Consider the following 17,304-nt stretch of genomic DNA (forward strand, 5'->3'; position numbering starts at 1 on the left):
TGAGAATGGTGGACCTGCTCTGTGGGGGTCCTCACCATTGAAGAACAGCATGAAAGGGGGCTAACAAATCATGCACAGAAACTGATGGACTACAGTCAGTAATTGTAGAACTACAAAGAGGTTTTAATATTATAGCTGATCAGTGTACAGTACATTGTCCTTTTTTTTTACCCTACAAGTAGTATATAATGTACATTAATAATTCATTTCTACAGTGTTCGGCTTGCTCTCGGTCAGCCTGCAAAGATTGTCCTTTGGGTCGACCCCAGTCGACGTAACGACGTCCGTCTCTCGAGTGAATGTTGTCCGTCCGGCGAAGATCCAGTACCGTCCGGGCGATGCGATCCGCCTGAACGCGAGCGGGAAAAGTCGTTTTGTTGCGCCTTCAATATGAAGGTTTACTGCGGAGGTTATATTTATTTATTTATTTAAAGATATACACACGGGCCATTCGGGATGTCCTTTGGCGAAGCCGGCCATCAGGTAGCGATGCTGGGAAGCAGAAGACTAAGAGGTATAGCTGTATGTCTTTCTTTTAATAAAGAAAATAAAGAAAATAAATATTAATATAGCCGTGAGAAGAATTGCATCATGACGTCGTTGATCTGCAACTGTTGCCGCAATTCAGTGCCCGGAAACTAAGAAAAACAAATGCAGAATTTGGCGTCCTTGGTATCGGTATCGGTATCGGTATCAGCGATGGCTTGTATGCACTCATTAACCGAGGAGCATCCTGTACGTGCAGTCAGACAGACACATGAACAGCAGACAGGCAGGTATGTCGTCTTCTCCTTTTAGATCAGAATGATCGTCTCTACCCTGGCGCACTCCGACGAGCCGGAGCTTACCCGCTTCTGCACGCTGAGCAGGACGCCCGGCCCGTCGGCCGGCGCCCGCTGTAGTCATGCCAGCGCCGTGGGGGACTGGCATTGGCTCAGTTGCATGGATTCTACGTGTGTCAGGATCTTTTTCTGGTGGCCGGCCAGCATCACGCCTATCCTCAGCAGGTCTCTGGGAAAGATGGAAAGGAGAAACGTGAATTATATACACAGTTTTATAATTATATATAATTTATATAAAAGTATAAATAATTTAAGTAGATTTTTTGGGGGGAAGAAAGCGTCCACTGTTCTTGAGATTCTAACAGATTCTGGACCTTGATAAATTCCCAGGGCACAAAATGATGGACGTTCATTAGTGCATTGGCATTTTAACTGGAGGGTGTGGCCCCTGGTGGGGCACCAAAAATAATAGGTGTATTTTTATTATTATTTTATTTTTTTAACTTAATGATTATTTTTTTTACTTATGTTTTTAAGATATAAATATATTATGTTTAAAAATATTCAGCAGGCTATAAATACACAGTTAAGAGTATAATAATAAAAAAAAATAATGATTAGTAGATAAATGAACTGGATATTATTTTGTGCTTTATTAAAAAAAAAAAAAAAAAAAAAAATGAATAAACTAAAAAATAAAATTTAAAAATAAGTAATAAATAAATAAATAAACAATAATAAAAAATAAATAAATAAATAAAAAATAATAAATACATACATAAATACATACATGAATAAATAAAAACAATTAAAAATAAAATAAATAAAATGAAAACATTTAAAAATAAATAAATAATATCAATGAATAAATAAATAAATAAAAATATAAATATAAATAAATAAATAAATAAAGTGCTTGAGTTGTTAGCTAGCTAAGGCAAACGGATGGAACAGTTCTGAACAGGTCTGTTTAGGTTTTGCATAAAAACAATAAGAATTAGAAAAATAAATAATAATAAAAAAAATAAATACAAATTCTAAAGTTGGCACTGTCAAAACAACATACTGTATAAGATACTGCATTTTGTTTTATTTTACTTTGGCAGGAGGTCGCAAGACAAAACGTTTCAAGAACCACTGCATTATTACAGTACTGTGAAGTACCAGATTAAAGTTACAAGTGTTCTGAATAAGTAAGAAGAGTAAGGTGTGTCAGCCATCTAGTCAGAAAGGAGTCATGTAATAATTTTAGGTTTTGGTCTGTGTTGACATGATTGTATCACATCATCTGCATATATGTTGCCTTGCCTCGAATCCGAGTGGATTGGACTGCGTGACCAGCAGGGATCGTCTGTTCTGTAGTAAGCTGGAGGTTACTAAATATTGTTTGCAATGCAGCGTAGGTATTATGGTTTGGCGTGGATTGTAAGGTCACAAATACTGTAAAGCTTGTGTGTGTGCTGATGTATTCTGATAAAAACTACTGTATATTATGTCCCCTGTCCCACGTTTTTACACTCCTCCCTTGAGTTTCCCCTCACCCCGTATCCTGTGTTCTCATTGGCTGTAGTTCGACACAGCACTCGCTGCCACTTTAGTCACTGAACAGTTCACACATCAATCAATAGTCGATTTTTGATCCCCGAGCGAAGTTGCCTCTAGTGCCGACCAGTCAGCGGGCAAAAATTTAGGGCAAGGCCATTAAAGTACAATAAGCTTGGTTAATTTAATAAATAATATTAATAATTAATAATAATAATAAATAATAAAAATAATAATAAATGTCAATGCTCAACTCATAATAGTCTCTCATTAAGGAAAATAAGTCAATTCATGTAAATCATGCTATTCAGACCAGAGCTGTTTCACTTGTCACTATGGTGCCACTTCAAATGCCCACCTGGAGCTGATCTTTTCACATGCTAACAACTGCTGCAAATTCATTTACTTTCACATCGGTGCATTAAGATCAGAGAGGGCATATCAGAGCCTGGAATTGGTTACATAAGACTATGGAGTGTAATGCTAAACAAGTTATTAAAACAGGCAAGAGTGGGTAGCTTTTTGTTATATCACAAACAATTAATTAGCCTAATTAGCTTTTATACTGACTAAAAATAAAAATTATTTTTGTAAATAAATAATTAATTAATTAATAAAAGAAAATAAATAAATATATTTTGATTCAATAAAAATGGCTTATTAGGTATTATTATTGTTGTTATTGTTATTGTTATTATTCATATTATTATTTTTATTATTATTATTATTATTATTATTATTATTATTATTATTATTATTTATTTTGTTTTAAGTGGATCATAGTGTCCAGAAACTTTTAACCATAAGTTCTTGACCCCCTTTCACTTAAGTATTATTAATAATAATAATATAATTAATAATAATAAAGTAATAAAATTAGTATTATTATTAATAATAATATTAATAATAAAAATAAAAATAATAATTTAAGCTAATAGATTTTAAACAACCCTAATCATGGCTATCTTTGGTTATTTATGTATTTATGTATTTATTTATTTATATAATAATGATGATAATAATAATAATAATAATAATAATACAAAAAAGTTACTACTATTAATACTAATAATAATAATAAGAATATATCTTTGGTTATTTATTTATATAATAATAATAATAATAATAATAATAATAATAATAATAGTAATACAAAATAAAAGTTACTACTACTACTACTACTAATACTAATAATAATAATAATAATAATTAAAGCTAATACATTTTAAATAACCCTAAGTATGGCTATCTTTGGTTATTTATTTATTTATTTATTTATATAATAATAATAATAATAATAATAATAATAATAATAATAATACAAAATAAAAGGTACTACTACTACTACTACTAATAATAATAATAATAATAATAATATGAATAATAATAATATGAAAAAAAAAATGAAATAATAAAATAGTTTCTAAACTATTTATTTATTTATTCATTCATTTATTTATTTATTGTAAATGGTGAATTATTTTATTATAAAATTCATTTTACTTTCTTTATTGACCAGTTTTTTAATGTAATGTAATTTTAAACAACCCTGATTAGTCAAGATGTATTTATTTATTTACTTTTTTTTTTTAATTTACTTATTATACTTATTTATAATAAATAGTGAATTATTTTATATTAAAATTAATTTTACCACCTTCATTGACCAGTTAGCAAGCTTTTTTTATGTAATGTAATTTGAAACAACCCTGATTGCTGTTATTTATTTATTTATTTATTTATTTATTTATTTATTTATTTATTTATTTATTTATTTATTTATTTATTTATTTATTTATTTATTTTTTTATTTTTTTATTTTTTTATTTATTTAATAACGGTAAATAATTCTATTATAAAATTGATTTTACCTTCTTTATCGTCCAGGTAAAAAGCATTTTTTTTTCTTTAATGCAATTTCAGGAGAAAAAAGAAAGTTTTAGTGCTTCAATTCCTGTTCTGCTTGTGCAACTCCATTAGGAATATGAACTACACAACAATAGAGAAGCAAGAAGAACTGGCAGCACTGAATAGAGATGGAAATATATAGGACAGGACAAGGTAGAGATACACACAGAGAGAGAGAGAAACAAAGCGAGAGAGAGACAGTAGAACATAAAAAAGAAACACGCCCACGCTCTCCTGAATACGAGAGCAGATGAAAGCGCTGGTGCAGAGGGCCCACACTCCTGTAAGTCATTAAGCTTAGCTTTACTAATTCACTGCTAACAAAGTAGGTCTGCTCATCAAACAGCGTCTGATCACGCCGCCAGGAGACTGGAGTGGTATTCTCCAGATGAGCGCTACATACGGGGAGAAATGTTTTCTTTATTTATTTTATTTATTTATTTTGAAAGAAAATGAATAGAAAAGATTTCCAGTGTTTTTACTGATTAACTTCATGCCTGCAACACACACATTTCGGGCAAAGGCGTGTTTACCCTTGTGTTCCATCACCTTTCCTAATAATCAGACACTTTAATGGTTTGAGAACTAATTGTTGCGGTTTTGGTGGAATTTAGTAAAATTTATTGGCATTTTTGTCTATTCTTGCTTGGTACGAGACTTCAGCTGCTTGTCTGTGGTCGCCATTGTCTGATTTTTTTTTTTTAATAAAAGCATGTTTGGCATAATCATTGGCATTATTGGCACATGTGAATATTAGAACATTAAAAATTCTTAATCTCACACTGGTAAAAAATGAGAAAACAAAACGAACTTTTTGAAGTAAATTTACTAGTTTTGCTAATTAGCTAATTAGCTTTCAGACTGAACAAGAATAAATAAATAAATAAATAAATAAATAAATAAATAATAAAGCATTCAGTAAAAGTAAATTAATTTTAGACAGTAAAAATGGCTCATCAGAAATAATTTATTATTATTATTATTTTAATTAATTAATTTATTTATTTATTTATTATTGGCATAATTATTGGCATGGCTAATCAAGAATTATTAATACTATTATTATTATTATTATTAATATTATTATTATATGATTATCATTATTATGACATTAATATTATTGTTATTATATTATTATTAGTAATAATAGTAGTATATTATTATTATTATTATTATTATCGTTTATTATTATCATTATCGTATATTATTATTATTTATTATTATTATTACTATTGCTATTATTATTATTATTAATATTATATTATTATTTATTATTTTCTTTTTTTATTTAAATTTTTTTCCAAAGACTTACTTATTACTAAGACTGAGCAACTGTTCAAAATCCACTTCTTTCAGAACTAATAATGTAAAAATGAAATAACAATGGGTGGCAGAGCAGCACAGGAGGTAGTATGAGTGCTGCACAACAGCAGAGCTCTGGATCTTAGGTTCAAACCTTCTTGCTGGGATTTGGAATGGCTCCTGAGGTTTGGAATGTACCTTGTTTTTTTTTTCTTTTTTTGCATCTAAATAAAAACATGTGGTGTGTGGTGCCCCGTACAAAAACTGCCACCTAGATGCTCTTGCCATGGCACTGGCAGCCGTGATGACCAATCTTGATGACATTCAATTGACTGGACGAGTGTCCACTGACTTCAGGCATTCGGAATGAATGATCTGCTTAACTCGGTCAGCTTACATCGATGAGATGTCACGCCAAAGGTTATAGACTCACTCTGCGGTAATCTGGGCGACAAGCTGAAGGGAGGTGAAGCCCGAGTTGAGAAAGTTGTCTCGGTATTGAGACATTTTAATGGCCGACAGCCAGTCTTCCACCGAGCTGAAGGTGCTGAAGTCGGGGACGGACCTGTCCAGGAGCGGCTGAGACGGACTGCGAAGAGACAATGTGAAGTTATTAAGCTTGAAAGAAGCGACTGAAATGAGTGTTATTAAGAAAATGATTCTACACTCACTGTCCATTTTATCAGCTCCACTTACCATATAGAAGCACTTTGTAGTTCTACAATCACTGACTGTAGTCCATCTGTTTCTCTGCATGCTTTGTTACCCCCCTTGCATGCTGTTCTTCAATGGTCAGGACCCCCACAGGACCACTACAGAGCAAGGTATTACTTGGTTGGTGGATCATTCTCAGCACTGCAGTGACACTGACATGGTGGTGGTGTGTTAGTGTGTGTTGTGCTGATATGAGTGGATCAGACACAGCATTGCTGCTGGACTGAGAATAGTCTAGAAGATGACCAACTCAAACAGCAGCAATAGATGAGCGATCGTCTCTGACTTTACATCTACAAGGTGGACCAACCAGGTAGGAGTGTCTAATAGAGTGGACAGTGAGTGGACACGGTATTTAAAAACTCCAGCAGCGCTGCTGTGTCTGATCCACTCGTACCAGCACAACACACACTAACACACCACCACCATGTCAGTGTCAGTGCATGGCTGAGAATGATCCACCACCTAAATAGTACCTGCTCTGTAGTGGTCCTGTGGGGGTCCTGACCATTAAAGAACAGCATTAAAGGGGCTAACAAAGCATCTAGAGAAATAGATGGACTACAGTCAGTAATTGTAGAACTACAAAGTCTCCTATAAGGTAAGTGGAGCTGATTTTAATGTTATGGCTGATCAGTGTATATAGATCACAGCTACTCAATCCACCTCACACTGCGACTTCTTTTGCAATTATTATCATCCATCACACACTACCCACCCCCCACCAAGTGGCCAATAGCACTTGCCTAAATTACCGCTGCATCACCAGAGCAGTCGTATACAGTATGCATAGAAATGTGTGTGTGTGTGTGTGCGCGTACATGGACGAGATGCTGGTGACGGCCTTCAAGCTCGTCGGGTTGCGGATCAGCTTGTCGAGAGTGTTGACGATGTCGGAAAATCGTGGTCGTACGTTGCGGTCCTTTTGCCAGCAGTCCAGCATGAGCTGGTGAAGGGCTGAGGGGCAGTCCATCGGGGCAGGAAGCCTGTAGTCTTGTTCTATAGCGTTAATTACCTACACACACACACATACAAATTAGGCTACATATATAACAGTAGATCATTTTATTATATGCAGTTGTGTGACCGTGAAGACAGTGAGAGACTCAGATGTACACACAGACAGGGGAATTTCGTTCCACCACTTGGGTGGCGGTACAGAAAAGGGCCTTGATGCTTGTCTTCCTTGAGTTCTGGTGGAGGATCAAGATAAGCGAGACTAGTGGCTCGAAGCTTGCGTGGTAGTTTGGAGCTGGTCCATTTTTTTGGTTTTGTAGGCAAGCAGTGGGGTGATGTGGCAATGTTTGGGTTGGTTGACTACCAGGCGGGCAGCTGCATTTTGAATCAGTTGTGGCGGTTTAGTAGTGGACATGGGAGCTCCACTATTCACTACATGAACTCGTTGTTCATGTAGCCGCCAAGCTCAGCCGGATGGCAGAGCTGAGTTTCGAGCCAACGAGTTCAAAATGTCAGTTCTGGTGTGCTAGCATGTCCCTGTTTTCTGGTTAATTTTCACTATGAGATGGTCCTAGCAATCCTACGGCAATTCAGTTAGCAATCGCTTAGTCACAATGTCCAAGATGTTGAATTCTACACGACTCGGGTAACTGAGTTTGGGAAAACTCCCAACCAATGTAGATGTGGTAATGGACTAGTTATCAAATTGGTTGATTGATTGGTTGGACGGACGGCTGGTTGGTTGAGTAATTGGTTGGTTGGTTGGTTGAATAATTGGTTGGTTGATTGGTTGGATGGTTGGTTGGTTGAATAATTGGTTGGTTGGTTGAATAACTGGTTGGTTGATTGGTTGGATGGTTGGTTGGTTGAATAATTGGTTGGTTGATTGGTTGGATGGTTGAATAATTGGTTGGTTGATTGGTTGGATGGTTGAATAATTGGTTGGTTGATTGGTTGGACGGACGGTTGGTTGGTTGAATAATTGGTTGGTTAATTGGTTGAATAATTGGTTGGTTGATTGGTTGAATAATTGGTTGGTTGATTGGTTGGACGGACGGTTGGTTGGTTGAATAATTGGTTTGTTGGTTGAATAATTGGTTTGTTGGTTGAATAATTGGTTGGTTGAGTGGTTGGTTGAATAATTGGTTGGTTGGTTGGTTGAATAATTGGTTGGTTGGTTAAATAATTGATTGGTTGGTTGGTTGGACGGTTGGTTTGTTGAATAATTGGTTGGTTGGATGGTTGGTTGGTTGGTTGGTTGGTTGGTTAAATAATTGGTTGGTTGATTGGTTGGAAGGTTGGTTTCTTGAGTTGGTTGGTTGATTTACTGGTTGGTTAGTTCATTGGTTGGAAGGTTGGTTGATTGATAGGTCAATTAATTGGTTGGTTGATTTAGATGTTTGGGGTGGGGTGGGGGGGGGTCAAAACACGGACAAGTATTTTTGAACATGAAGCCTCAGTTGGGCAGCTGTAGCTTAGTGGTTAAGGTACTGGACTAGTAATTAGAAGGTTGCTGGTTCAAGCCCCACCACTTCCAGGTTGCCACTGTTGGGCCCTTGAGCAAGGCCCTTAAACCTTAATTGCTTAGACAATATACTGTCACAGTACTGTAAGTCGCTTTGGATTTGGAGTGTCCACATACTTTGGAACAGTTGTAGCCTAGTGGTTAAGGTACTGGACTAGTATTCAAGAGGTTGCTGGTTCAAGCCCCACCACTGCCAGGTTGCCACAGTACTCTAAGTCACTTAGCGTCTGCTGAATGAAAATGAGTGTCCACATACTTTGGGGCAGTTGAAGCATGGTGGTTAAGGTACTGGACTAGTATTCAAGAGGTTGCTGGTTCAAACCCCAACACTTACAGGTGTTCCTAATAAACTGGCCAGTGACCGTAATGCCTTTGACATGATGGATGCTGGCGAACGGTAGTGGTCCAGAAAGAAGAGCTGGGGCAATGTGAGCTAAACACTAAGGTGTGTGTGTGTGTGGGGGGGGGGGTCTGGCTGTGAGACGGTAACATCTGTGTGCTTGGCTCAGCTTTCTGGATCTATACCCACTGTGGGCAGCTGCAGGAGTGGTAACACACACCCACCCACACACCAGAATAATGCATTTCAGAGCAAAAATACAAACTATCTCAGTTATACACACACACACACACACACACACACACACACACACACACACACATGCTGTACACAACCGTACAATAAAACATATAAGTCAATAACTTACATCCTGATTAGACATGTCCCAGTATGGCCTCTCTCCGAATGACATCACCTCCCACATGACAATGCCATAGCTCCACACGTCACTGGCCGACGTGAACTTCCTGTAAGCGATGGCCTCTGGGGACGTCCACCTTACTGGGATCTTTCCGCCCTAGGAAAAGCATAAATACACATCAGTACTGAGTTCATTGGGATTTGGACTAACTTAGGTCTTGTTTCCATGCACATAACCTAAAATCACTTATGTTATTTTTATTACTGTTTAGGCCAATCAATGTTTAACTATTTTGAACCAATCTGATTGATTGGTTGGTTGGTTGATTGATTAATTGGTTGGTTGGTTGGTTGATCGACTGTTTGATAGGTTGATTGTTTAGTAGGTTGGTTGGTTGGTAGTTTGTTTATTTAATTAATGGATTACTTAGTTGGTTGATTAATTGGTTGGATGGTCGGTTGTTTGATTTATTGATTAATTGGAAAGTTGGTTGATTGATTAATTGGTTGGTTGATCGGCTGTTTGATAGGTTATTTAGTTGGTTGGTTGGTTGATTGGTAGTTTGTTTATTTAATTAATAAATTAATTGGCTGGTTGATTAATTGGTTGGTTGGTTGATCAATTGTTTGATAGGTTGATTGTTTAGTGGGTTGGTTGATTGGTAGTTTGTTTATTTAATTAATGGATTACGTGGTTGGTTGATTAATTGGTTGGTTGATTGAATGTTTAACTGTTTTGAACCAATCTGATTGGTTGGTTGATTGATTAATTTGTTGGTTGGTTAGTTGATTGACTGTTTGACAGGTTGATTGCTTAGTTGGTTGGTTGATTGGTTGGCTGGTTGTTTGATTTATTGATTGATTGGAAGGTTGGTTGATTGATTAATTGGTTGGTTGGTTGATCAACTGTTTGATAGGTTATATAGTAGGTTGGTTGGTTGATTGGTAGTTTGTTTATTTAATTAATGGATTCATTCGTTGGTTAGTTGGTTGATTTAGTGATTGATTGGAAGGTTGGTTGATTGATTAATTAGTTGGTTGGTTGATTGATTAATTGGTTGGTTGGTAGGTAGAGTGACTGGTTGATTGATTTATTGGTTGGTAGATTTTTTGTTTGATAGGTTGATTGGTAGGTCGATTGATTGGTTGAGTGTTTGATTAATTGGATTGTTGGTTGGTTGTTTAACTGGTTGATTGATTAAGTAGTTTGTTAATTGGTTGGTTGGTTGATCAACTTCGATAGGTTGAGTATTTTTTTAGTAGGTTGATTGGGTGGTTGATTGTTTAGTTGGTTAACTGGTTGTAAGGTTGGTTGATTGGTAGGTTAGTTGACTGTTTGGTTGGTTGATTGTTTATTAGGTTGACTGGTTGGTTGGTTGAATGATTGGCAGGTTGTTTGTTTAATTAATTGATTAATTGGTTTGTAATTTCGTTGGTTGGTTGATTGATTAATTGGTTGGTTGATTGGTTGGAAGGTTGGTTGATTGAATGGTTGACCATGAGCTTATTGGACATGTCCTCTTTGCAGCATAACATTAAAACCACCTCCTTGTTTCTACACTCACTGTCTTATCAACTCCACTTACCATTTAAAAGCACTTTGTAGTTCTACAATGATTGACTGTGGTCCATCTGTTTCTCTACATACTTTTTTAGCCTGCTTTCACCCTGTTCTTCAATGGTCAGGACCACCACAGAGCAGGTATTATTTAGGTGGTGGATGATTCTCAGCACTGCACTGGCACTAACATTGTAATGGTGTGTTAGTGTGTGTTGTGCTGGTATGAGTGGATCAGACACAGCAGTGCTGCTGGAGTTTTTAAACACCGTGTCCACTCACTGTTCACTCTATTAGACACTCCTACCTAGTTGGTCCACCTCGTAGATGTAAAGTCAGAGACGATCACTCATCTATTGCTGCTGTTTGAGTCGGTCGTCTTCTAGACCATCAGTGGTCACTGGACGCTGCCTATAAGAAGAGAATGATCCACCACCTAAATAATACCTGCTCTGTGGTGGTCCTGTGGGGGTCCCGACCATTGAAGAACAGGGTAAAAGCAGGCAAAAAAAGTATGTAGAGAAACAGATGGACTACAGTGTAGAAACAAGGAGGTGGTTTTAATGTTATGGCTGATTTTGTCCAGCATATATAATTATTACAAATGGAGCCCATCTCCACGTTAGACATATATTTAATCACTGTGCTAAATTCCGAATAAATGATAACCAATGGTCATTGTTCCGCTCCACAAATGGCTACAAATCTAATTTAGTGCTATATCTCCACTCAGCTTCAATTTGAAATCACAATCCAATTTACGTTGCAATAACAGTAGGAAGGAAATCAAGGCTTTAAGCAGATCTAGCAGCTGACTGCTGTTCAGTTTAACCTTGAGCCCGATCAAACCAACCAACCATCACCACCCCCTGCACACACAGACACATAGGCACAGGCCCCGAGGGGAACGGCACAAATTAAACCTGACTTCTTTAATCCTTTATTGTCCCTTTTCCTTACAATTCTCTATTCAGGGTTTTAATACTGGATTATGACCTTGTTTTTTATTACCGGGTTATAGTTACATTTCCTTCCTATCCTTGGGAGAAAAAATATGATTATACTGTATGAGCTGCAATATATCTTAAATGAAAAAAGATTTTATTATTATTATTTTTATTACAACCCCAAATCAGAAAAAGTTGGGAACAGCATTACATTTACTTTGACTTTTATTTCATTGCAGACAGGATGAACCTGAGATATTTCATGTTTTATCTGCTCAACTTCATTTCATTTATTAATAAACATCCATTCCTGCATTTCAGACCTGCAACACATTCCAAAAAAAATGTGTAATGTGTGCAGCGTGTTGTTCTGCATTGTCTTGAAGACGTCTTGAAGGCAGCACATGTTGCTCTAAGATCTCAATGTACTTTTAAATGACCTTTACGAAGGGCATTGACACACCCACATACCATGACACACCCTGGCTTTTGGACTTGTTCCTGATAACAGTCTGGATGGTCCTTTTCGTCCTTGGTCCAGAGCACAAAAGACCTGGAATGCTGATTCGTCTGACCACAATACACATTTCCACTGTGTGATGGTCCATCCTAGATGCCTCCGAGCCCAGGGAAGTCGACGACGCTTTTGGACATGGTTAACATAAGGCTTCTTTTTTGCGCAGTAAAGTTTTAAGTGGCATCTGTGCATGTAACTCTGTATTGTAGTGCTCGACAAAGGTTTGCCAAAGTAATCCCTCACCCATGTGGTTATATCAGCTATTGTTGAGTGGTGGTTCTTGATGCAGTGCCGTCTGAGGGATCACGGGCATTCAGCTTAAGCTTGCGCTCTTGGTCTTCTAGCACTGAAATTCCTCCTGATTCCTTGCATGGTTTAATGATATTATGCACTGTAGAGGGAGAAATATGCAAATCCCTTCCAATCTTTCTTTGAGGTTCATTGTTTTTAAACATTTCAATCATTTTCTCACACATTTGTTGACAAACTGGAGATCCTCTAATCATCTTTGCTCAGTAAAGACTCTCCTTTTGTACCAAACCATGATTACAATCACCTGTTTGGAATCACTTGGAATCATTATTTAGTTTTTTCACCACATTACTAGCCCTGAATTGCCCCGTCCTAACTTTTTTTGGAATGTGTTGCAGGCATGGACGTATATTAACAAATGTTATGAATATCTTGGGTTCAAACTGTCTGCAATCAAATAAAAGGGTAAGGTTTTATGTACGCACGTTGTAGTGGTACCACATTTACGATGTGTATGTACCTGATTGAACATCTGTTCATATTGTCTCTCTGTTATAGCCTTGTAAAACACTCTAAATGTTAAATGTTAGGTGACAGATGTTTCTATATGACGGAAATATGGCAACGAACACCTGGAATTCCTAAAAACGAATGTCCTGCTCTTAGCTATTCCCTTAACAGCAAGAGCAATCTATAGTTTCACCAATCAGCCCCAACGTTAAAACCACTGACAGGTGAAGTAAATAACATTTATTATCTCGTTACACAGGCACATGACAAAGGATTCGGTAAAGACTATGAAGTGATTTATTAAAAGCATTAAAATGAGGAAGTTTATTGATTTAAGTTCTTTTGCCAAGCTGGCAAATTCATGTAGCAGACAAGACATGGTATTCCCCAATTGCAGGGGGCTTGTTTACCCCTCTCACGTTGCAGAATAGTTTATAACTGGTTTGAAGAACGTAACAAAGAGTTCAAAGTGTTGACTTGGCCTCCAGACTCCCCAGTTCTCAATACGATCAAGCATCCCTGGGATGTCCTGGACAAACAAGACCAATCCATACAGGACTTAAAGGATCTACTGGTAACGTCTTGGTGCCAGATACCACGGGAGCATCGTTGCCAAACAAATAAGCACCATCCAGGCTGTTATCAGTGAAAGATGCAACAGCAAACATATAACATACAACCTACATTAATAATATTTATGCATATATTGGATATCCAACTCTGGTTGCTATCCTAGCCCAAATGCTTGTATAAACCACACACTCTTTTGGCTGTGTTCCAAACCAATACATGTATGCACTACCAATAGTGTTGCTAGTAGTAGACAGCAGTTACTGGAACTAAATGTCAGAATTCTGATTAAGATTTTTAAACAATCTCTTGAGAATTGACTTGAATACATCTTTAATTAATCTAAATAACACTGCCATTTAGCAAATCAGCTGGCAGTATCAAATGACCTATATGTCAGATTATCCCATAATAATATGTGATTAAAGGTAGGTACGGTCAAAATACAGTTCAGCAAGTGGAGTTCAGCAAGTTAGTTCAGAATTACGGTTTCAGGTTGAATTAGTAGATTCGGATGGAGGGATGGACGGATGGATGGATGAACAAATGGGCGGATGAACAAATGGATGGACAGATGATTGGTGAATGGATTGGTTTGATGGATGAATGTATGAATGAGAAAATTATACATATATGGACAGATCCATGTACCATTGAATTGATAGATGAATGTAAAGATATAGATTAAAGATAGATGAATAATAAATGCATAGATTGTTGGACAAATAAACACATGGGTGGATGATTGGATGATTGGGTGAATGGGTGGTTGATTTAATTGGTTGGTTGAATGGACAGACAGATGAACGGGCAGACAGAAAAATAAATAAATTATGGACAAAAATGGATAAATGGTTGGAAAGATGAAGTACAAATTGGTGGCTGGATGGTTATAATTAATGGATGAATAGATAGATGCTCAGATGGATAGACAATACTCAGGATGGGTGAACTAATAGATGAATGTAAATATAGAGTGTTAAATGAATGAAAGAATAGGTAAGAGTGAATAGATTAAAGGTTCAATGTAGGTGTAGGTGGGTGGATGGATTTGATGGATGGATGGATGAATGGACGGATGGATGGAGAAATTAATGAATGAGAAAATTATACATATATGGACAGATCTATGTATCACTGATAGATGAATGTAAAGATAGATTGTTAGATGGATGAAATAATAGGTAAGAGTGAATAGATTAAAGGGTGAATTTATAGATAGATGAATAACAAATAGATAGATTGTTGAACAAATAGACACATGCATGGATGGATGGATGATGGTTGATTGGTTGAGTGGGTGGGTGATTGAATTGGATGGCTGGATGGATGGATAGACAGTCGAACGGACATACAGATGGAGAAAAGAATGAAAAAAATATGGACAGAAGTGGATAAATGGTTGGATAAATTAAGGATAGATGGGTGGCTGGATGGGTGTCTGTTAGATTATATTAATGGATGAATAGATAGGTACATAGATGGATAGATCCAAGGACGGTAGAATTGCTAGATGAATGTAAATATGGATTGTTAGATGGATAAAAGAATAGGTAAGAGTGAATAGATTAAAGTTTGAATGTATAGATAGATAATGAATTAACAGATTGCTGGACAGACGGATTGGTTGGATAAATGATTGGTAGATGAAGTATAAATGGGTGGCTGGATGGTTATATTAATGGATGAATAGATAGATGCACAGGTGTATAGACAATACTCAGGATGGGTGAACTAATAGATGAATGTAAAGTTAGATTGTTAAATGGATGAAAGAATAGCTTAAAGTGAATAGATTAAAGGTTCAATGTGGGTAGGTGGGTGAATGGATTTTATGGATGGATGGATGGATGGACAGATGGACGGATGGACGGATGGGTTAATGGATGGACGGGTGGGTGAATGGATTGGTTGGATGGATGGATGGTTAGATGGATGAACATTTGGGTGAATGGATTGGTTGGATGGATGGACGAATGGGTAAATGGGTGAATGGATGGATGGATGGATGGATGGATGGATGGGCGGATGGATGGGTGGGTGGATGGATGGATGGACAAAGAAATAAACGAGTGAAAAAAATGAATGGATGGATGGATGGATAAACAGATAAATGAATGGATGGACGTACAGATAAATGAATGGATGGACGTACAGATGGATGGAATTAGAGATGGATGGGTGGCTTCTTGGTTATATTAATAGATGAATAGATAGGTACATAGATGACTAGATCCAAGGATGGTAGAATTGCTAAATAAATGTAAATATAGGTTGTTTAATGGATAAAAGAATAACTAAAAGTAAGTTATATAAAAGGTTGAATGTATAGATAGATGAATAATGAATGGATAAATTGTTTGATGGATGGATGGATGGATGGATGGACAGATGGATGGAAAAATAAATGAATGAAAAACAGAAAAATGGACAGAAAACGATGAATGGTTGGATAAATTAAGAATGGATGTGTGGCTGGATCCATTCCAATGTAAGGCTAGATTGTTAACTGGATGACAGAATAGGTAAGATTAAATAGATTAAAGGTTAAATGTGTAGATAGATGGATAATGAACGGATAGATTGCTGGACAGATAAATACATGAATGGAAAAATGTATGGATGGATAAACAAATGGACGGTTGAATGGATCAATAAACGGACATGGATGGATGAATGGACAAATGAATGGATAATGGACAGAGCGCTGAAGAATAGATGGATGTTTGAAGGACAATGAGATCAGTTTTATGTTTAGCATTCCACAGAGCTACAGTATAGAACCCCACTGAATATAAAGCAGCCCAACCATATGGGAGTAAACGTATAGAGGATAAGAAAAGATAACATCACAAATCTCCTAAAGCTCCATATGAACTGGGAAGAGGGGGGCGGCAGGTTAATGAAATACAATTAGTTCCTCCTGGCTTAGTGCTGGGTCGCGAGGAGTCTAATTGGCTGGTTATATTGAATTACTGGGTAAAAAAAGGAGAGAAAGTGTTGATTTTGATGGGGGTATGAAAGTATGGGGGTCAGTGCTGCACTTAATGTGGCACTGTCAGCAAAGAGTTAGCCTTTGCTGATTGGCTGATTGATTCCGAGCCACGGTGTTTGGCTTACAGAAGAGCAGTGGTGCCAGAGGTGATGAATTCATTAACGGGTCCTGCAGACACCTCTCACCTTTGGTCCCTTGCACATTTTTGAAAGGTCATGAGGTTGATTTCAGGACGGAGCGAACAAGAATGAAGAACAATGTAACGAATGTAAAATATTATTCAAATTTTAATATCATTTTGTGAAGTAAACTCACGCTGATGGAGGTGGACCTACTACACATTTTTGTGACTGTGTATAATTATTATTATTATTTATTTATTACACATCATCTTTGAGGATAAAATGTTCACTTGCTGTCTAATATATCCCACCTACTTCACCTGTCAGTGGTCATAATGTTATGCCTCGTCATAAAGAATAGTCACAAAGAATAGTGTGCAATCCTGGACATATTTTATGATTT

The 17,304-nt window shown here is 36.7% G+C and overlaps 1 protein-coding gene across 1 annotated transcript in view; it reads right to left on the minus strand.

Annotated features, from left to right (window-relative positions):
• Positions 1 to 737: 737 nt before the first annotated feature.
• The window catches only part of LOC134302822 (ephrin type-B receptor 1-B), a 266,238-nt gene continuing 249,671 nt past the window's right edge, over positions 738 to 17,304 (minus strand). The window contains exons 13-16 of the mRNA XM_062988035.1: positions 9,438 to 9,587; positions 7,070 to 7,263; positions 5,968 to 6,123; positions 738 to 1,011 (exon numbers count right to left, since the gene is read on the minus strand). Of these exons, the coding sequence (XP_062844105.1) occupies positions 903 to 1,011; positions 5,968 to 6,123; positions 7,070 to 7,263; positions 9,438 to 9,587 (609 nt within the window). The 3' untranslated portion in view covers positions 738 to 902. The remainder of the gene's footprint in view (positions 1,012 to 5,967; positions 6,124 to 7,069; positions 7,264 to 9,437; positions 9,588 to 17,304) is intronic.

This window comes from Trichomycterus rosablanca, chromosome 25, assembly GCF_030014385.1.
Source record: "Trichomycterus rosablanca isolate fTriRos1 chromosome 25, fTriRos1.hap1, whole genome shotgun sequence".
Classification (NCBI taxonomy): Eukaryota; Metazoa; Chordata; class Actinopteri; order Siluriformes; family Trichomycteridae; genus Trichomycterus; species Trichomycterus rosablanca.